The sequence below is a fragment of the Engystomops pustulosus genome, chromosome 4, assembly GCF_040894005.1.
Source record: "Engystomops pustulosus chromosome 4, aEngPut4.maternal, whole genome shotgun sequence".
NCBI lineage: Eukaryota > Metazoa > Chordata > Amphibia > Anura > Leptodactylidae > Engystomops > Engystomops pustulosus.
This window is the reverse complement of record NC_092414.1, coordinates 152,263,568-152,285,431: the sequence shown is the minus strand read 5'-3', so window position 1 is coordinate 152,285,431 and position 21,864 is coordinate 152,263,568. Positions and strand designations below refer to the sequence as shown.

The 21,864-nt window shown below is 38.5% G+C and overlaps 1 protein-coding gene across 5 annotated transcripts in view; it reads left to right on the top strand.

Annotated features, from left to right (window-relative positions):
- MYZAP (myocardial zonula adherens protein) overlaps positions 1 to 18,595 on the top strand; it is a 64,491-nt gene extending 45,896 nt beyond the window's left edge. For 3 of the 5 annotated variants that reach the window (XM_072148128.1, XM_072148126.1, XM_072148130.1), the window contains 11 exons: positions 1,443 to 1,595; positions 3,467 to 3,592; positions 5,089 to 5,121; positions 6,448 to 6,576; positions 6,707 to 6,801; positions 8,724 to 8,829; positions 9,634 to 9,717; positions 10,870 to 10,970; positions 12,852 to 12,941; positions 13,477 to 13,515; positions 13,656 to 18,595. In XM_072148128.1, coding sequence (XP_072004229.1) covers positions 1,443 to 1,595; positions 3,467 to 3,592; positions 5,089 to 5,121; positions 6,448 to 6,576; positions 6,707 to 6,801; positions 8,724 to 8,829; positions 9,634 to 9,717; positions 10,870 to 10,970; positions 12,852 to 12,941; positions 13,477 to 13,515; positions 13,656 to 13,785 — 1,086 coding nt within the window. In that variant the 3' untranslated portion in view covers positions 13,786 to 18,595. The remainder of the gene's footprint in view (positions 1 to 1,442; positions 1,596 to 3,466; positions 3,593 to 5,088; positions 5,122 to 6,447; positions 6,577 to 6,706; positions 6,802 to 8,723; positions 8,830 to 9,633; positions 9,718 to 10,869; positions 10,971 to 12,851; positions 12,942 to 13,476; positions 13,516 to 13,655) is intronic. The other 2 variants (XM_072148129.1, XM_072148127.1) reach the window with 2 other exon arrangements.
- The last annotated feature ends 3,269 nt before the right edge of the window (positions 18,596 to 21,864 follow it).

Below are 21,864 nucleotides of genomic sequence, written 5' to 3'. Positions count from 1 at the left end.
CCTGAATATGGGGGGAGAGGGATGTACATCCACAACAGCCGGAGATTGGCTGTTGCCCATGTAGAGGGGTGTTTCCACAATGATGTCATTTCCGCTTCTGCTGAATGTGGTATGCACTCAGCACGCCTTATGGAGAGATGTGATACGCTGCATCCGCTCCCCATAGGTTTCTATTGCCTCTGCTGAGCGTTTTCGTCGGAGGGAGCAGGATTGAAAGACGTAGCTTGCTACAAATTTGATTCCTTACTTTTTCGCCAGATATGAAGTATAATGTGGCTAAATGTCAATGTGTATACTCAGCGTATACTTAGGGAGCTTTCCCAGCGTATACTCTGAGCATAGACAAAACATATGATGCTAACTCAGGCTTATCTATATCCTCAATCCTTATATAATCAACTTTTATAATTATGCTAATGAGCCAGAAGATCTCTGGAGGGCATTACCACAACCTCCCTGTGCTGCAGATTCACAGGCTGTTACAATGCCTCCTCCTCCCCCCCCTTTTCCCTCAGCACTTCACCTCTCCCTCTGTCTTATGTAATCTTACTGCAGCGGAGGAGGTTTGAGGACACAGTGTCAGCCTAGCACACTGTTACAGCCTGTAAATCTTTGGTATGGAGAGGCTCTGAAAACCTCCCCACTAGCCTTTCTGGCTCATTAGCATAATTTTAAAAGATTATTTTAGAAGGAAGGAACCAATGGATATTTGTACATGCTTGATTTTGATGGTAGACTTTCCATAGTTCTGCATCACACGCTACCACTATAATGTCCTAAAACAAAAAAGTATCATTTTATACTCAACTGGTATGAAAAAGATAAAAATTCCATCTAGTTTTGGGCACTATATAAATGACAAAGATTACAGAGAGCGGAAGAGAGGTCAAAAAGAGAAGTTAAAATTGAATTACAACCAGTTGTGTAATATAAGGAAACAATTTATCCATTTTTTCATTCCTGCAGACAGGAAGATTTGATAGACTCTTTCCATGTTATTAGATCAGTAGATCACGATCCAACAATATTTTATAATAAATGAATGCAGCTACTTTCAGAGGATTAGTCTGCACTGGATGAAGATACTAAGCGTAAAAGGTTAAACTTGATGGACATGTTTTATGATTCAATAAATAAATATATCCATATAGTTACCTAATATAATAAAACTAGTGTTTCAGTAAAGACTCAATGCAATTTACAAGCATGAATGTTGAGTATTTATGATTTACAGGAGCTACGTTTTTTTACATAACAGACACAATAATGTGGACGGATGAATTGATATTTAATAGGCTCATCCAATGCTTGACTTGTTATATTAGTAGTTTTTAGTCATTGGGTGTGTTACATTATCAAAGAGGTGCAGGAGCTTGATTGGTTTCCTCTCCTTTAAAAGACTCTTCCAGCAGCATTATGGCTCATCTGCATCTTTGTTTCAGAAAACACTAGTAGATATGACTCTGGAGAACTGCAACATTAGAGATGAAGTCAAGAACCTGAAACATTCCTTTAATGAGTCCGTAGATAAATTGAAAGAAAAACAGCGTTTGTTGGAAGCGGCACAAGCTGAGAACCAGTTGTTAAAAGTAAAGGTAAATACAATCCCTAACCACTGTCACAATGTGCGTAGCAGATAAATATGATTTAGGTTTTAGGAGTGCTAAACATAACATAGTGTGACACTCCTGCTGGAATTCCAGTCAGTCTGCGGAGAGCAGTTCCCCCTGCTACGCAGTTGTATATAACTAACATAATAGTGACTGATAGTCCCAAAGAGGAATAACTTCAGATGGTGCCCTTAAGTGGAAATGGGGTAAAATGAAATCACATAATTAATAACCCAGGATGTAATTCCTCTCCTATTCCAGTCACTGTAATAAACAGTAGCTTGGTCTTTTTTCAACAACATCCTATCCCTAATAAAACACGTCCACATGTGAAAAGGAAGCTACAACAGGAAAAAACTTTTAAAAAAAAATGTATATGTATATACTGTATATTTGCAAGAAAAAAAATTTGGTGATTTGTTTGAAATTATTTCATGTTGACATTGAACTTAAAAATAAACATACATTACATACATTTACTCTGGACACTAAGGGTTCAATTACCCAGCAAGGTGTTTGATCCTGGTACCATTCAGTGATCAAAAATAAATCATCTTTTGGCACTACATTGAACTTTTTCATAACCTAATTATGATTCGGTTAACTGTTTAATTGCTGCTGGAAAAGTCGCCAGCGACATTTAAATCCTTGCGGCCACGTGCCGGCACCAGCAGCCTCCGCCATTTTGGGGTGGATCAGCAGGGATTTAAATGCTGCTGGCGACTATCCCAGCAGCAATTAAACATCTAACATCCCCTCGAGTGTTACTGGTTGGGATTCTGGTTTGGTACTGGCTTGATAAATATGCAGTGTAAAATTACATTAAACCTGATAATATTCTGATATATCCTGCTCTGTACACTATACTATGTATTTGCTGCAAGTTGCATGTTGTAGACATACTGTTCCACCTAAAGAATTGGGTCTTGTACCAAAGGCATAGTCTAAATTGGCTACTCTTGACATGTACATTGATTTAGACATCAAAAGAAATAGGTCTACCAGGTTCCTTCCTCGGACTAGTCCCAGTATAGGTGCCCAGGTGGGTCTACAGACACTCGTACAGGGCAGAGACTGGTCTGTAGCAGGCTGAGGTCAGGGCAATTTGAGTTATTGTGTAGTTAATGGTCAGGCAAAGGTCAGTACAGGCAATGTTAGGAGTCCTGCCTTATGAACACTGCTTAAAGGTATTCTATGTATTGTATTTAGGGTATATATAGAAATAGTGAATTGTGCCATATTGTAAACCAGCATAAAATAGATCGGTGCTGGATGATGATATTGAAAAGAATCAGTGGCTCCTGGATTCATAAAATGGAGCGCCCCCCACCTTCTGGCTGCTTTATAATCCTGTGAACAGATTCATCCGAGTGTTTTAAATATCTTTATTTTAAATATTCTTTATTTTTAAATATAGAATAGTAACATGGAAACATCTTTAAACGCCATTCATCAAACATTTTTAGAAACATTTCAATACAAAACTTGTAAGACATTCCCTTTAATTTATGTTCCGTCCTAGAACATTGTCTTCCTCCTTCAGCAATTCTTATCTAAATTTTCATCCATTGCTTCGCCTTTGCACTCCTAGCTAATCCCCTCAATGATATATCAAAATATTATTGTACATTTAGCCTATTAAATATTGTCACATTCCAATATAAAAAGGAAAAAAATATTAGATTAAGAACTTGTCTTTCAATTTGTGGATGATGTGTCATTGGAATTTTACTGTTATCAGATGGCCCTTGGGATACGGTTCTTGTTCTTATCTTGAATATTTATTCAGGTGACTCAAGTACTTTGTGATGAAATGTTTTTTAAACCCTTGCTAACTTTTTTTTTTTTTAATACAGATAGAATCCTCTCAAGAAGCTAATGCTAATGTCATGAGAGAGATGACACGGAAACTGTACCTTCAATATGAGCAGAAACTGCAAGAGGAGGAGATGAAATACTCTGCAGAAAAAGAAGCCATGATTGTATGTTTGTCAATAATTGACTGAATGTTGTACATTTTTTTTTTTAATTGTACAGGGTTTGTTGGTCCCCCACTTAGTTTTTATGCCATTCATCTCTCCTTAGCATAGATTATCAATTGGTTGGGGTCAGTTAAATGACAGCAAAACTGCAATTCCCTGGAAGTGCTATACAGTGGAGGGGCCTCCTGCTTTCAGATCCAACCACTGTATAGGTTGTATTGCCAGGAGGCAGCCAGAACAGCTGATGTTGTATGGTCCAGATGTCAGACTCCCACCAATAACATACTATTATACATGAAAACTAAGTGGAGGACAAGAAAACCTTTTAATGTGGTATGGTTATTTGCGGGTTATGTAGTGACTCTGTTCTTTGGTTTTGAATTTATCAGTGATTGAAAAAACATGGCTGCGTTCTTTTCAAAACCAGGGGTGTATTGCCAATAAGTAATAATTGGTGTAGAAATTATCACAGAAGCAATTGTTTCCCCCCTTAAGAGAAATCTACCATCAAAATCGAGCATGATAAACCAGGGACACTTACTGATAGATTTAGGTACCAGGACTGTGGTAATCTTCTTATATTTGCTATCTATGGCCTCCTTCCTTCTAAAATCAACTTTTAAAACTAAGCCAATGAGCAAGAAGGGCTCTGGGGGGGGGGAAAGGGGGTGTTACCAGTGCTGCTCCAGGTTATTGCTTCACAGGCTGTTACACTGTGTAGGAGCACTTCCCTCAAACACTCTGTGCTGAGATTATATCAGGCAGAGGGAGGAGGTTAGTGCTGGGAGAGCAGAGGCTGCCTTTGAAGCCAGAGCATGGAGGGGCTCTGGTACGCTCCCCACCCCCCGGGCCCTTCTGGCTCATTACCATAGTTTTAAAAGTTGATTCTAGAAGGAAGGAGGCCATGGACAACAAATATAAAAATATTACCACAGACATAGTGCCTGAATATATGAGGAACCTTCTTGTTTATCATGCTGGATTTTGATGGTAGATTTCCTTCAAAAATTTCTATTGCCATTTGTAATAGGTCAATACAAAATGTGATCTAAAAGTTTCATGTTGATCTGCACTTGGATGTATGTTCTAAGATGTATTGGACATTGCACAGCATTTGGAGCTTCTTCCCTAAAGTATATCGTATTTGAAACCATAAGGATATCTGTACATATTGCAGAATGCCTATATAACTTAACCCAGCGGTAATCCTGCAAGTATCAGAAACTAAATCGTCTGGTTTCTGAGTTGTATGATTGCCAGATTTTGCATTGCACAAGGAACTGCAGCATTGAATGACATTTCACTTATTTGCTGTGGATTTTTTCCACAATATGTATTGTCATCAATCCCATTTACTACAATATTAGGCTGTGGATTTGATATGAAAAAATCCTGCAGGGCAAGTGCGCAGGTAATATGTTAGAAAAGTTTTGCCTTACTAGTTCCCAATAAGCATATGATAATAGCATTTCTTGCTTTTTGTGTATTAATCCAAGCCGACACAGGAGGCAGTCAAGAAAAACTGTAAGGTAAACTACCTATGTCATGTACAGAAGTGTGGAGAGGTGCATACATCTGCATACATCTAATAATATTCAGTAAATATAGTACAAAAGACTACAATTAAATATTAATATTACCAAAGACTACAATTAAAGGGGTATTCCCATGAAGACAAGATTCTTAAATATACTCAGGATAGCAAAATAACACATTCTCTAATTCTCTGTTATTAACAAAATGCAGCATTTCACAGATATAATTCCAACTTGTCTCTATCAGTCCTTGTGCATACAATTTTGATTACCACAGGATCCTACCGTTAATCTTTTGATGACGGTCAGATTCTTCTCAGCAATAGCTTCTTTTGTCTGTGTGTGTTATTGGTGAGTTAGCAGGGCTGAGAGCATCACTGTGTTTTATATTCGTCTCATGAATCTTATCTCTGATCTTTCTCATCTCTTTTTCTATGTGTCAGTCAGTAGACTGATCAGAAGCTAAATAAAAGTGTAGATAAACCTGTACCCTAATAATCTACGAACATTATCAGCACACAGCATCTCACAGCACAGAGAAATCATGAAGTGTCTGCTTAGAGGGTCCATGCCCACACACTGGAATAGGGTAGGAGCTAAAACTGTATTAAAACCTAACAAATTGTAAAGTAAGAGGACAAATTATCTTTATTGTGCAAACATCACTAGGAGATTAAAATTTGAGAACTTTTTTTCATGGGCAAACCCCTGTAAACAAAAATTGTTTTCTTTGAAGCTTAGAAAGGGCAATTCTGGCTTATAAATGCTACTGTATACATTCACTAAGACACTGTTCTTAGCCTGTGATAATTATATGAAATTACATAATATTAACAATCAACTTTTTTTATTATTGGTTTGATGTGTTTTGGGATAAACAACATTTGGGTGACAGTTTTTTAATTAAAAATTAAGTTTTTCAGATTAGCAACTTTCATGTTTTATACTACAGGGAAAACCCTGTACACATATTAATCTGTAAAATAGCTCTGCTGGTGACTCCATATTTCTTCTTTTAAGTTTGTTTATTGATTGATTTGGTCATTAATCAATATACAAATATGTACATTGACTTTAAATACATCAATATGGGACAATATGTACAGATATGCAACCCATATGCCTGAGTTCTAAAAGCATCACATTTTTCAAATTTGTGCATATTTGTAAGCCAGTGTGAATAGCCCCATAAGCTTCATTATCTTCATTGTCACTGAGGCACACAAGACTTATTTGAAATTGGCCCAAGACATACTTCAGCTATCCCTTACCTAGTTAATATATCCACTAAAAATAATAACATAGTATTTTTTTTTCCAGGGACAGACAAAACAGTACCTCATGGCCATTGAAGATGCCAGTGAAAAAGTTAGAGTTGCAGAAACAAAAATAGAAGAGCGAGATGCAAAGATTTCAGAACTTGACCAACTAATTCAGAGAATGCATCAGGTATTATAATCCTATACCCAAGATTTTATAAATGTGTATGTGTTTTGTATGGTGATATATTGTTGCAACTTATAATACCATACCACAGCCTATATATCTGTAGGTATTTAAACAAAAATGTTCTTTGCAGGAACGGGAACAACTTCAGGTACAACTAACAAGACACGAAGAGCGAATTCAGAGACTTGATCAAAAGATGGAGATAACCACGTCAGAACGAGCAAGGTAAATACATGCCAGTCTATGTTATATTGCCTTGGTTTATTTTTTGTTTTCAAATTCTTTTTATTAATATTTTCATTTTCTATCACAAGAAAAAATATATGCATACATTAACTGATTTTTTTCACACACACTAAATACCTTAGATTGTGGAATCTCTAAACCACAAACCATATAGTGCTGGCTAGGTATAAACTTTACTGTCTCAGAGACCCTAAAATAGTTACTGAATCGTAACAGCATTGCTGATGCAAATGTAGCATAGTCAGGAACAATCGTCAGGGTAGTGTTAAGGAATGTAAAAATCGAGGGAACCTGGTGGGAGCATAGTCAGAAAAGGGGTGAGAGGGCATACCAAAGGACAAGACATTATTGGTCAGAAACCATGCAGGGGTGTCATCAAACATAGGGCCATGAACCAGGAAAATCCTCACAGACACAAGTAAAGACATTGTTGTCAGGACATGACAACATTTTAGACTCCCTGAGCTTTGAAAATGGTCTTTCTTCATTCCCACTGTATGAAAATGTATTAAAATCTTGAAAAGTACAACATACACTCACCGGCCACTTTATTAGGTACACCATGCTAGATCAGGCATAGACCAGGCATAGATTCAACAAGGTGCTGGAAGCATTCCTCAGAGATTTTGGTCCATATTGACATGATGGCATCACACAGTTGCCACAGATTTGTCGGCTGCACATCCATGATGCGAATCTCCCGTTCCACCACATCCCAAAGATGCTCTATTGGATTGAGATCTGGTGACTGTGGAGGCCATTTGAGTACAGTGAACTCATTGTCATGTTCAAGAAACCAGTCTGAGATGATTCCAGCTTTATGACATGGCACATTATCCTGCTGAAAGTAGCCATCAGATGTTGGGTACATTGTGGTCATAAAGGGATGGACATGGTCAGCAACAATACTCAGGTAGGCTGTGGCGTTGCAACGATGCTCAATTGGTACCAAGGAGCCCAAAGAGTGCCAAGAAAATATTCCCCACACCATGACACCACCACCACCAGCCTGAACCATTGATACAAGGCAGGATGGATCCATGCTTTCATGTTTTTGACGCCAAATTCTGACCCTACCATCCGAATGTCGCAGCAGAAATCGAGACTCATCAGACCAGGCAACATTTTTCCAATCTTCTACTGTCCAATTTCGATGAGCTTGTGCAAATTGTAGCCTCAGTTTCCTGTTCTTAGCTGAAAGGAGTGGCACCCGGTGTGGTCTTCTGCTGCTGTAGCCCATCTGCCTCAAAGTTCGATGTACTGTGCGTTCAGAGATGCTCTTCTGCCTACCTTGGTTGTAACGGGTGGCGATTTGAGTCACTGTTGCCTTTCTATCAGCTCGAACCAGTCTGCCCATTCTACTCTGACCTCTGGCATCAACAAGGCATTTCCGCCCACAGAACTGCCACTCACTGGATGTTTTTTCTTTTTTGGACCATTCTCTGTAAACCCTAGAGATGGTTGTGCGTGAAAATCCCAGTAGATCAGCAGTTTCTGAAATACTCAGACCAGCCCTTCTGGCACCAATAACCATGCCAAGTTCAAAGGCACTCAAATCACCTTTCTTCCCCATGTCTACATGCCTAAATGCACTGAGTTGCCGCCATGTGATTGGCTGATTAGAAATTAAGTGTTAACGAGCAGTTGGGCAGGTGTACCTAATAAAGTGGCCGGTGAGTGTAAATCTGTTTTACTCCTACAACAACTCATTGCCTTCCACTATACTGCACATTTCTACATATGGCAAGATTTATACTAGTACATTTTTACATCACACTTAAAAGACCACTACAAATAACAGGTAAAACTGAAAAACTGTTCAGACACGTAGATTTGGAAATTACCAGTTTAAACACATTAATACAGGAATTTTACCGTATAAATAATTTTTTTTTCTTTAGGACTCAAAATTTAGAGGAAGCTGCAACCAGTTTACGAGAACGTATCAAACACCTAGATGACATGGTGCACTGCCAACAGAAGAAAGTAAAGCACATGATCGAAGAGGTGAGGAACACCAGAATATTTGCATGGTTTGCCAAATTTTGGAGAATATAGGCATTATGACAGCTGTAACATCTTGTAGGCAGACAACACTCTACTCTCAGCCAAAAGTTGCGGTGCTCTTTATGTGTTCCATTCAGTACAATGTACATGTATTGATTTACTGTCATGGTTGGGCTACAGAATAGAATAGAATGAGCTGTGCTAGCAGAAACATTCCAGTCTGCACCAATAATGTCATATAATAAAGCAATCAGTGTGCTGCCGGTGTGCTGTGTTTTTCCATCTGCAGTACTGTACATGCACCCACATATGCAATGTGATTGAGTTGGGCAACCCCTTTAATAAATTATGAGCATATCACTTTTGCACACACTTGCTCCAGACTACAGTGTGAATTACCAGTTGCCTGGCACAATTGCCTCCCTGTCGTCTGGAACAATATACAAGCAGCTTAGGGTTGCATATTTTGCTATGTGGCCAGTTATGACATGGCTGTTTGGTTGGCCAAGGCCTCCAGCATGCTACACTAATAAGATATACTATCTGCTAAAATACGACATAATGCAAATATTACTCAAATAAGAAAACATTTTTACGTTGCACCAAGCGTTTAAGGTAGTAAATATATAAACTGCAGTTATGGCACTGAGTTTCTCTTTGTAACTTGCTATCTGTAAAATATTATATATTTTGGGTGTTAAATTAAAATCACACTCCAATTTTTTGAAATGTTAATGTCTATTTATAACTACCAGATGTTACCAAAATCAATCCTTACTCTGGTTCTTTCACTTTTTTTTCAAGATTGAGCTTTTAAGGAAAAAAGTCCACTACAAGGATATACTTATTCAACAGCTTCTAGAAAGGATAGCGATGTTGGAAGGAGAGGTAAGAAAAGAGCTATTATTTGTAACATGACATGAGGGGGACAACACCTTACAAACCAAATTCAGACACATTTCTGGTACAGTGTATTAGATAAATATATAATTAATATATACCCTTTCATTTTAAATTCCACTCATGGTATACAGTGAAACTCATATTTACAATAATATATTATACTTCAACATACTTTTTTCCTTTATTCACTTGTTGTATTTCCTCCACCTGCTCCATAATTCACGCTGTATGATCTGCCAAGAGAAATGAGGCATTAAGAAATGACAAATGCCATTAGCACACAATTGCTTCAGAAAAGAGATGATCAAATTTCAAGGCTATTAGCATCACTAAATGCACATGTTCTCTGTACTAGCACTAACTACTGCCTATCTATTGTCTAACCATTCTGCCATTAATTCTCATTGTGAGGCTCTTTTTTACCCTCAGCTATGGTGTAATCCTATATCCATTTCATTCTCAATAATGATTTAGTAATATGCACTTTACAATTTTTTTTAGCTCCTCATGGATTCACTTTCTGATGAGTCTATGACAGATTGTTTTAAAACACAAAACACACAAGCCAATCATTTCTTAAATGATTTAATTGACATCTGCCATCAGAATCCATCATGGGACACTTATTCATAGATCCAGGCAACGTGACTGAGGTAATCTTATATTTATTATCTATAGCCTCCTTACTTCTAAAATCAACTTTTAAAATTAGACTAATGAGCCAGAAGGGCTATAGGTGTGCTACAGATGCCCTCTGGCATCTGGCTTCACAGGTTGTTGTTACGCTGTAGCAGCACATCTGCCTCCCACCCCCTTCTTGTAATCTCAGCAGTAGTGAGGAGAAGGTGAGTGCCCCTTCAGAAGTTAACAGCCTGTGTAGCTACAGCATGGAGGGCTTCTGAGCCCACCTGGCTCATTATCATAATTTTAGAAGTTTATTTTAGTAGAAAGGAGGCCATGGATAACAAATATAAGAAGATTTCCACAGTCACAGTGCCTGGATCTATGAGTAAGTGACCTTGGTTTAGCCAATTTCAAGGCATTTTTGTTTGCAAATATCAATCTGTCCAAGACTTTCTTATGTTGTGTTGACATAATTATAAATGTATAATTCAAATAACTCGTATTCTATTGTAGAATAATGAATTACAAGATAAAATGGATTACCTAATGGCAAACCAACCAAAGGAAGCTCCAGAAACCAAAGATGCTTCAACTTCCTGTGAACCTCCACAACTGTAAGTAATAGGCACATTATAATAGGTAACCACTCTGGGAGACGGTTGTAAGGATACTGTGTGACATATGCAGAGATCACTATGTGGTTAGAGGGATGAGATACAAGTCTCCTTGTCTGTTGTCAATAGTGACTCCACTATTACAGTATCTGCCATTAGCTTGAGATGTCACCTTTTTCATGTAATTTGGCTAGGCAGAAAATTAGATACCCCAGCCAATGTACACAGCACATGATAAAGATTGTATAGATCTGACAGATCGTATGACAGGCAATTGATTGCACATTTGGGACCTGCATTTAGCCTTTGGCTAACTGCTGGGCAGACTTATAGTGTGGTACAGAAGTCTTTATGATTTGATTTCCAAACATCCCTGACAGCTGGAGAGATCCTTGTATTGTAATGACAATACAAGCTAAAGGGGTATTCCAATTTCAGCGAGTAATTGATATTGTTTGAATAATGAAAAGTTATAAAAATTTTCAATATACTCTCTGTATCAATTCCCCACGGTTTTCTAGATCTCTGCTTGCTGTCATTCTATAGGAAGCTTCATTGTTTATTTCCAGTGGACAGAAATCTGACCATGGTCACACAAGTGCCCAGAACATTATAACCTTCAGCTCTGATCACCCACTAGGATACTAACGAGCTGTGCACCTGTGTGACCATGGTCAGATGTCTGTCCACTGGATGTAAACATAGAAGCTTTCCATAGAATGACAGCAAGCAGAGGTCTAGAAAACCATGAGGAATTTATACAGAAAGTTTAATGGAAAATTTTATCATTTTTCATCATACAAACAATAGCTTGAATTTGCCGAAGTGGGAAATGACATATCTGAAACCTGAGCGAGTAATGGGTGAGGGGGACTGTTATAACTTGTGGTTATCAACACAGAAAGTTGTGACAACAACAGGGAACGTTCCCGGTGATGCTCTGGGTTGATGTGGCGTCCATGGTGCTGGGCAGAAAACTATCTATATAGAATCCCTGTGGTGATAACTTTAGAAACATGTAAATCTGATTATGGAGATTTCTGAGACAATTTTAGTCTGACATGCCAAATGACCTCCTTTTCATTGGAAAAACTTGTCCTTGATCCAATATGGAGATTTACAAGATGGTGGCTATGTTTCAGGTATAGCCTAAAAGCCTCCTCTCCTCTTGCTATTCAGATATGTAATTTAGTATTCTGATCTCTGAAATAAAAGGGTGTTCTGGACTTTTGACTCATCCTGTAATTCTAGGTCTCTAGAGCATGGCAAAGTCTTATGCTGGAGCTTAACACTTACCTTTAGACAATCCTTTTTTGTTTTTATTTGTGTAGGTTACATTTTTGCCCAGAACTTGACACGCAATACAAGCAGTCTTACAAGTAAAATGAGAAAAGCAAGAACATCATAAAGCAGATGTACTGGCTTTTCATAGAGCTGTGAAATGTTTATTCTATTTTTATAACATTCCTTTCCATAAACTTGTGTCTTGCTTATTACAATCAATATTATGCTTGTAAGCATTTCTAAATGCCACTCCTTGTTTCAGCATATATTTATGATATCATGCTTGTTGAACAGAACAAAATTGGGAACGGAGGCATAACAAAGTTTTTGTTTTTTATGACTGCACTTGCACAAACAGAATGCCTGACTTGTACTGATAAATACCCCACCAGATAAAGCATCCTACTCCATATGTTGAATATAGACAATGGCTAAAACCGTACTGCTACTTCTGCTTGGTAATATATGTACTCATGGGCTTTCTATATCACAATATCAACCTTATAGCGCTTATCTCTCACCTATCCATGGAGCTGGAATTTACCGCCGTGTAACGTAAATGCTACTCATCTGACCCTCTTTCCCCTTGTTACTCAGGGAAACAAAACAGCCCCAACAACCACGGATAGTATTGGCAATTACTCAGTCCAGTAAGAAACTGTATAACTACGATCCAGAAGTGGGCGGGTAAGGACTGCTAACCTAAAGAGCACTATACTAGTACTAAGTCAATTACAATACAAAGCTCTATACTATTAATAAACCTTCACGTTGAGCATATCATTGAAATATTGGATGCATATCTTATGTTGTGTAAAGGATAAGTTCTCATTTGTATTGGAGGTAAGTTTGTAACTTTTTGAGTTTTTACTACTGTCAACGCCATTATTCCGGTGAGTAGCAGTACTGTTTTAGTTTTAGGAAGATCCATCAAACTAGAACTGTATATTATATACCTCTGCAATTCAGTCTACACCATGTATTTGGTAACCTTTTGTTCTAGGGACCCCTGGGTATTGTATATTAAGAACAACATCCTGTTCTCTGCACTGTAGTAAGCAGCATCAACAAAGCTTCAACTAACCCCACCCGTAACTGTTTAACATGTGTTTCTTTACTCTGATTGTCTACGCCAGATATTCCCACTCTATGTGGTAATGGAAAAACAATTAACGCCTGGAAAAATCTGATCATTTTAGTGTTATGTATGTTCTCTTCACAGCTTTCCATCAGATTCACCTGCCAGTTCAAACACCACTGAGTAAGTTCTATCATTTATAACACAAATGTTTATCAAGTTCATTCATTAATTTGCAGACATATAATGATTGTGTAATTACATCAAAAGAAAATATCTGACGTCGTAATTTGTTTTCACTAAGAACCCCCTCTTTTTTATAGAGTTGACAACTGTCAAGCAAATGGCATAGAACCAGAGTCCAGAAGAGCTCCTCAAAGATCATACACCCCTTACATGAGAGTCCTAGAGTTAAGTATGAAGAATAAAGTGTCCAAAACTCAAGATTACTGAAGAGGAGAAGAAACACTCCACATGAACCTCTTCTTTTCTCCATTCAGAGTCAAGTGTTTTATTGCTAATAACTCAACAATACGGCTCACACGCAGACAACTGCATCAAGACAGGTTTACAGTATCATAGGCTGTAGGATTTTGCATCAGGTGCCAAAATGAAAAACCTGAAAAAAAAACCAACAAAGCAACATGAAATTATTCTCTGGAGACATCCTGGTTTATGGCTTGCCGATTTAAGCATGGATTGATAACAGGAAACTTCTTTTTCTCGCACTCCACTTTGGATCTCAAAAATAGCACTGTACCTATGTTTATGTAAATGAAATACACTACACTGTGAGAAGAAATTCCTGTATATTGCTGCACTGTAAACTTTTTACTGCACTTACTATATGTTATTCAGGGTCCTGGTCAGGAGAGGCTTATCACAGGTCAACCCTCCAAGCAATAGGGAGCTCTAAGCCTTGATAGCTATGCAAATTCAATTATAGAATTGTTGAATTAATTCAGAAAACATTGCTGGAGCCTTCTATTACACCAAGGTACAATTACAGTTAAAGGGGTTGTCCCATGAACCCAATCACCTATTATAATGAAGCTTTACACCAAAGAGTAACTCCTGGTGATGTGGAAAGTATGGCAGATAAATTTGGTATTATATGGCTCCACTTAATTTTTGGGTCTGAGCCTAGGTCTGGCTTATATCCGAGACAACCTCTTTAAGCCAAGAAGAGTATCTAACTTATTACAGAATTTACGTGACTGTTGTTATTCCACTCAACTGATGTGCCTTATCAACACTGTATTTTATTAGTGTAACGTTGCAGTGCATAACATTGTGCAATTAAACTGATGCTGTAAACTTCAGGTGACATCTTGGTCTCACAAGAGTCATACTGTACATATTTTTTAAACTAAATAGACCACTATTAAATACCTGTATACATGGAGGATGCAGAAATTCAGGATAGCTGTGCCTTATGTTACACAAATCAAGCAATGGACTCCACTTTCTCAAAGCATATACCTTTCCTCAGAAATGTTGAAGGCTTGATGTAGGCTTGATGTATCCAATGGAGCATATTTATCAGAACTTCTGCGCCCTGAAATTGCTAGCACTTGCAATTATTTGCCCCAATCCATCACCTTCACGCGGCCGGCCAGTTTTTTCTATAAAGAATAAATGCTGCGCAGCCTCCCGCCCCCATTTATGCCACTGCGAATATGCAGCGGCGGGGCTATCACATGCTGGCATACAAGCGCTAGCGTATGATAAATATGCCCCAATGTGAGTATTGGTGTTCAGTTTTGTTTCTGGGTTTGTAATGAGGTTTTCAATTGGATTTGTACATGTTTGTATTATAAACCGTAAAGTAAAATTGGTTTGTGAGCTCCACAAGCCTAAAATGTACAGTCACATATATTTTTTCCTGTGCTTTGTTTGTAATAAGAGTAATGACTGTCATACATAATGATGATGTTCATTATTCTCTTTGTTGAATAAGCACTCCCACCATAATATTCAATGAAACACAATTGTTAACACACTTATTTGGTTTTCTGTGTATAGATGATGTGTGGTGTTCTTGGGTCAACTTTTTTAGCAACTTCCTGATTAATAATAAAGGTTATGTAAATTTGATAGAAGAAGGTAACTAAGTGAGAGTAGAAAAAACGCCAGCTCACCCCGCCTCGGAACCAACATTGGATACTTGGATACTGTAGCTCTCGAGACTCCTCTGGTGCACGGAGAAAGATCCAACCACGGCCTATTGGTAACAAAGTAGAATATGACGAGGACCAGCACTCATCAAGGAGTCCAAAGGAGAATCTTGTCAAGAATACTTCATACTTATTCAGGTAAAATGCATAATTGAACACGAGGAGACGATTGGGTTAACGTGTTTCAACGCTGGGTGTCTTACTCATAACCGTTAACTCAGTTGTCTCCTCATGTTGGATAATTCATTTTACCCGAATAAACGAAGTATTCTTGACAAGATTCTCCTTTGGACTCTTTCATGAGTGCTGGTTAGAGATGAGCGGGCATACTCGTCAGAGCTTGATGCTCGTTCAAGCATTAGCGTACTCGAAACGGCTTGTTCCTCGGACGAGTATTTCCTCTGCTCGAGAACAAGCTTTCACCATCACAGTAATACACACATTTGCGATTGATGGCAGTCCATACAAATATACTTCTGATAAGTTAGCAGATGTATGGAAACATCTGCAATGTGATCTTCACTTATATTGAAAAATGCTTGAGTCTCCCATTGACTTCAATGGGGTTCGTTATTCGAAACGAGCACTCGAGCATCGGAAAAAGTTCGACTCGTGTAAAGAGCACTCGAGCATTAAATTGTTATGTAAATTGGTATATGGATACAGCACCAGAATCAGGCTCAGTACATGAATCAGATTACAAAGTCTAGTTAACTCACTGTCAAGAACTGTACAAAACTACACCTCCTAGTATAATGTTAATTCCACAAACTAGAAGATCACCACTTATCATCAGACAATACAGTGCTAATAAATGAGAAGTAAGGTTCCTTTCCATCTCATGATGACTTCTCCTTCTCATGACATCTTTGCAAAATTTTTCACTCAGATGTCTTTGCATTCTTGATTTTGCAACACTCTGCTTCTCAAAATGCAATATAGTGTCCTTTTAATAAACGCTGTGTTTCACACTGTGCTACTAAACATACAACAGCTCAAGCTGTGCCCTCTGCATATAATAAGAAATCACTCTGTGACATTATAATACTACTATGGAATGCAAAGTGTTGTCCAACAAATATTTAAAATTATTATTTTACGCAATGAGTGAGAAATGTTTTAAAAGTTTACTTGCCTCTCCCCACTTCTTCATTTGCAGTATCTACCTGTCGGTTTGAGAGTGCTATGTCACATGCCTTTGATTGGCTGCAGTGATCACCTGATCTCAGCTGGTGCCATATAAACAGATGCAAAGGAGACCCCTCTAATTTGTGGCAAGAATAATTGTTTTAAATATGCCTTTTAAATATGCCAGCAGTGCTTTGACAATCACTTTAAAACAATAAAAAAATACTATCTACTTTATACACACTTATCGAAAAATCAAATTGTGCTGCCTGCATCATAGAGAGAGCCCCACACAAAGGCTCACTGGAAGCCCTTTAGCAGTACTCACACAAATACCTTGAAGTATTAAAGATTTTGGATACAATCAGATTGTGAGCACATTCTTAGTACTCAAATGGTCTTTTCTGGGCACATAGAGCACTGAATTTGGGGCAACTAGCTGCTATGAGAGTCACCCCCCTGTGGTAATGCCACTCCGGCTTACAGTGTGGACTCTGGCTCTATGTGACCACACAGCTTGCTCATAACTACAACCAGGGATTGCTAGGAAGTGCAATCACATCAGAGGCAAATAGCAGATATCTTGTACCCTCAGCATCATCGTAGTATCCAATGCAATGAAAATGCATTTTGGCTGTCATTGATGTCTGGTACAGTCTTTATAATATAGTCATTCATGTAGAGACTAGAGCTGGGTTTTGCTCATGTCGATAATTAATATGAACCTGTGTATAAAGTACATAAAACACCATATACTAAGGTTCTGTCTATTATGATTTCACGTTTTATTATAGATACTGTATGCAATAGTGTATGAGAGATTTGAATCATTATGCAACTAATGTATTTGAACTCCCCCAACAAGACAGCAGTCAGCCTATGCCATGTGAACAGTAGGTGAGGACACTATATTATGAGCTATTAACACACTGGCCGACATTTACTAAAAACAGTGCAAACTGAATTATCTGCAGTTTACTTGTGTAGTGTGAAGGGGGCGCCAGATACATAATTTGTGGTGCCCGTTCTTCATGAATCTGGTGCTCCCTGCACAAGTGCAACAACTTATTTTAACATGGGGCGTGCTACACACTTCTGTAAGACATGATAAATGTGTCGCTTGGTCTGACTGAGCACCGGTATGCCCTTTGCAGTGCAAAAATTTGTGTCCAGGGAGGAATAGTGCAGCCGAGCTACAAAATGGTTGTGTGCTACACATATGTGTCACAGACTTTTATTTAAATACATGTGCAAGTAGCTTACACATAAAAGAACGTACAAAGTCCAAAAACCGTCATACGGCCTTTAGTAAATCTGGGCCACTATATGGTTGAGCTTCTGTTAAAAATGCAGTGTTAGACATAAAAACAACATGGCATTAAAACATGGACATCCATAAACTATCAAGCTGAATGTGAATATCTACTTTCCCATATGACACAACAATTTGGAGACATTCAAACCCCTCAAAAACACATGATTTAACACCTGATTTAATAAAGCTATGTAGATGAGACCCAAGTATAATTTGTAGTTTCCTAATAACTGTGAAAAAAGCATATTGGCTATTGTGAAGGTACATGCTGTCCCCCTCCCAAGATGTATATGTATGTTTAGACCTTTTCTACCAGCTTACAGTATATATTGAATATTTGGATGTAGTTGACATAAAACAATAATGTATGGTAACCATGCCTCTAATGCACAGCATTTATTTGTTATAAAAGAGTATAAGTGCTTTTTATAGTTACTAAACAGATTAACATACATGTAAATACTGCCATGTGCCTTAAATGGAACTTTTATTATATCTGGATGTTCATACGTACGTTTTGATATGTTGCAGTGTTATATTAGATTTTGCTGAATCTATATCTTAAATGTAATATATTTTTGCAAAATTTATGCAGATTGTAATTTGCATTGTAAACCTAAAACAATAAATATTGTATAATTAAGTGGGGCTTCTGCATATAGTGACCATGCAAATATAATACATATTTTTGCAAATGTATGTCATTTGAAAATGGTCTGGATTTTTCTATATATACATGCACAAAGTGGGCCTGGAAGTGACTTGGAAGCCTAAATATGATGAGTGGACCCATTGAAATTTGCTGTTATTAATTCTTTAAATACTGCTGGAAAAGTTGCAGAGGCATTTAAACTACTGCAGGTGTGCATACGCTAGCATTTTCATGCTGATAGTGCTGCATGTTGCCATTTTGGGGAGGGTCGTTGCTCCCGATGATATCATTTAAATGCCACTGGCACGCCCATCATGGGCGTTAACAGATAAGGGAAAGTTTTAATGAAGTCCAGGGTTTGGTCCTGGGGACCTGAACATGCAAAGTTCAATACGAACCCGGTTCAGGTCTTCTCACCACTACTAAGTGCAACATCCCCCACCAGGACCTAGACTTTTCTTGGGGCCTGGAGGCAGCCGGGGCCTTGAATACTGGAGAGTCTGGCGATTGCTGCCTAGGCACGCTGATGTCACGGTGCTTGGTATGGGGACCGGAGGGCTGACCTACAGCCTGGCAGGTCTCCAGCAGGTGGTGTGTGTGCAAGAAATATGGAGGCAGAGGCTGATGTACTGGTTCTCCCTGGGGAAACCCCTGAATGTCTGTAAGATAGGTCCCTGGGTAATGGATGGGGATCCCATGGTGGTAGACAGACATATCCAGGGTTCACACAGAGGAAACGTTCTGCAAAATAACTCACGGTTCTTTATTGAACAATAGGTCGCAGGCAATGGACCTAAACGGTTAACAGCAGATTACTAGAGTGGTCACGGAGAGCGGTCCTCAGGAATAGCGCACCAGCCTGGTAGTAGTAGAGGCAGGCCAGGAGAATTAGGATGGAGCTGTGTTCAAACTGTGGAAGCTGCAGCTCTGGATTTGAGTCTCCTAACCCTGGTCCTGGGATTAGGTTAAGTGTCGGCACTGAAGGTGTACTACACACTGTCTCTTTCTTCACACAGACCATGTGGTCTGAACTGCTGGTAGACTCTAAGGAGCAGGCTCTTGAGAATAAGCATGAGGTCCAAGAGGCCTGTGCTCATATTGGCCAGGGGTTTTATTCTCCTGGTCAGGTGGTAGCACCTCTCCAATCACACTGCAGTTCACAATACAGCCAATTCATTGGTCAATAACTTACACCCATTTAACTGTCACCTGTTCAAGCAGGATCTACAGCTGCTATTACATAATGACCAAGTTGTAGAACCTTCATATAGGGTTTGCGACTCCTCCTAAGAGCTCCTGACCTGGAGACCGCGTTCTTGGCAACTACCAGCCTGTCTATGTATTGGCAGGGGTATTGCATAAGCATGAGAATACTGGACCTGCAGAACGTGGCTTCCCGTAAATGTCATTAGCATATGCTGGCTATTTGAAACCCAAACTGAAAATAGCCTAGTTTTTGGAAAAGTATATGATGTGCAAGCCAAATTCTATATTGTTTTCTTACTATTTCTTACTATGTATACTTACTATGTCAAAAAGCATACCTGCAGAGAACCTAATAGCAGACCTGCTTTTAGAAGATTGAAAACTGTATCAGAAACTTAACAGCCCAACTCTAACGTACAAATGTAAATATTAAAAGCAGTACATCTCTATGCAACAATCTGTCCCTAAGGCTTAGTTAGTGACAAAGTGTGTTGTACCACCAGGGAGATAGACATCTTAAAGGGTCCATTGATTATTCTATGAAGCTTGTCTACCAGGCAAGAGTTCCCTGGGGACATTCTTACTAGTGGTGTTCACAGCATTCCCCAAGACAGAGAATTAAGTTTTATAGTTTCTATAAAATTGGGAAACTGCTTCACAGCACTTGAAGCTGGGGCCACATTATGTGACTCCCCAAGTGCCAATGCTGTGAGTACTGCGGTGACCCAGCATTAGCTGCCATTCACTTGAATGAGTGCTAACAATGTCTAACTAGTAGGAAAACAACCTGTATACTGCTACCTTATTCAATAGTTATCACATAAATATACATAAAGAAGCTTTTGCAAAGAATAAGATTGAAAATATTTTCATGTATGCCTTCATTTAAAAATGGCGCACATCTATGTTGCCTATTTCTTTGCACACTATACACCATTCCATACTAAAGCATATTAGTTTTTAATTTTACAAAAAAAATCCTACAATGGCAAAATAATGCTGTACAGCATCAGGACCACAATATTATATGTACACTCTGCAGCTGCTGAAGAACCTCCACTTGGAGGGGACACTTCATGTCAATCAAGTGTTGTCACAGGAGAAAAAAACTCTTCTAGCAGCTTTCTACAACAGCCTGCTTCTGCAGGAAGAGATAAGTAATGCCTGAGGAGTGCTATACATCATTGTGGCACTGTCAATTTCTCCAGCATCAGCATGCATTGTTTATACTGCTATTATTTACAGACATGTCAGTGAAATATTTCCATTTATGGGTAATATGTATTTATTAGACAGAGGTACACCTCCTAAATATAAATGGCAACTACATGCACATTGTGCTCTTTTCTGAAGTTGTAGCGCCCCCTTGTGATATTTACAAGAAAGACCTACTAAATACTGGAGTTCATTGGAATAGATTTTTATATACTGTCTCCTGTAAAGGTTGTGGACTAGAGAAAATAATCGCCAGTGCTAGCTATACTGACGTGGGGCAGAAGCCCTGATAAATATCCCCCAATATGTCTCTGAGATACCATACACGATGTGAACCACAAATTTAATTAACAAAGGGTTAATGTTCAAAAACAAACTTAGGTTTATAATAAAATCCCTAACTGTGAGGTTGTTTATCTCCTTTGCTTGGATCCTTGTTTTTTCCTCTCACATTAGTAGTGCACTGCTACAGAGAATTATATAATGACAGTGTTATCCCTGACAGGCAGAAGTAATCAATTGCTGCACAATCCCCCTGTTGCTGTGTATGTATGATCCAGCTCAGGTTGATTAGTTCTGTCTGCACAGTTAAGGAAGCTTGTGTGTAATGTGTTTATGTAGGCACCCAGCTTTCCCAAGATCCTGAATTTTAATTGTTTTTTCAGCAAAACCACTCAGCTCAGAGATTAAACAAAATATGTTTCTGCATCAGTGTAGCTACAGCATTCTCAAGGTATGTTTGCTTCAAAATGCATGAAATCTAATGGTAGACTCACATCAGTGTTGGACCAAAGTAGAAGGTAAATATGACCAGTTTTATTTATTAAATGTATTTATTT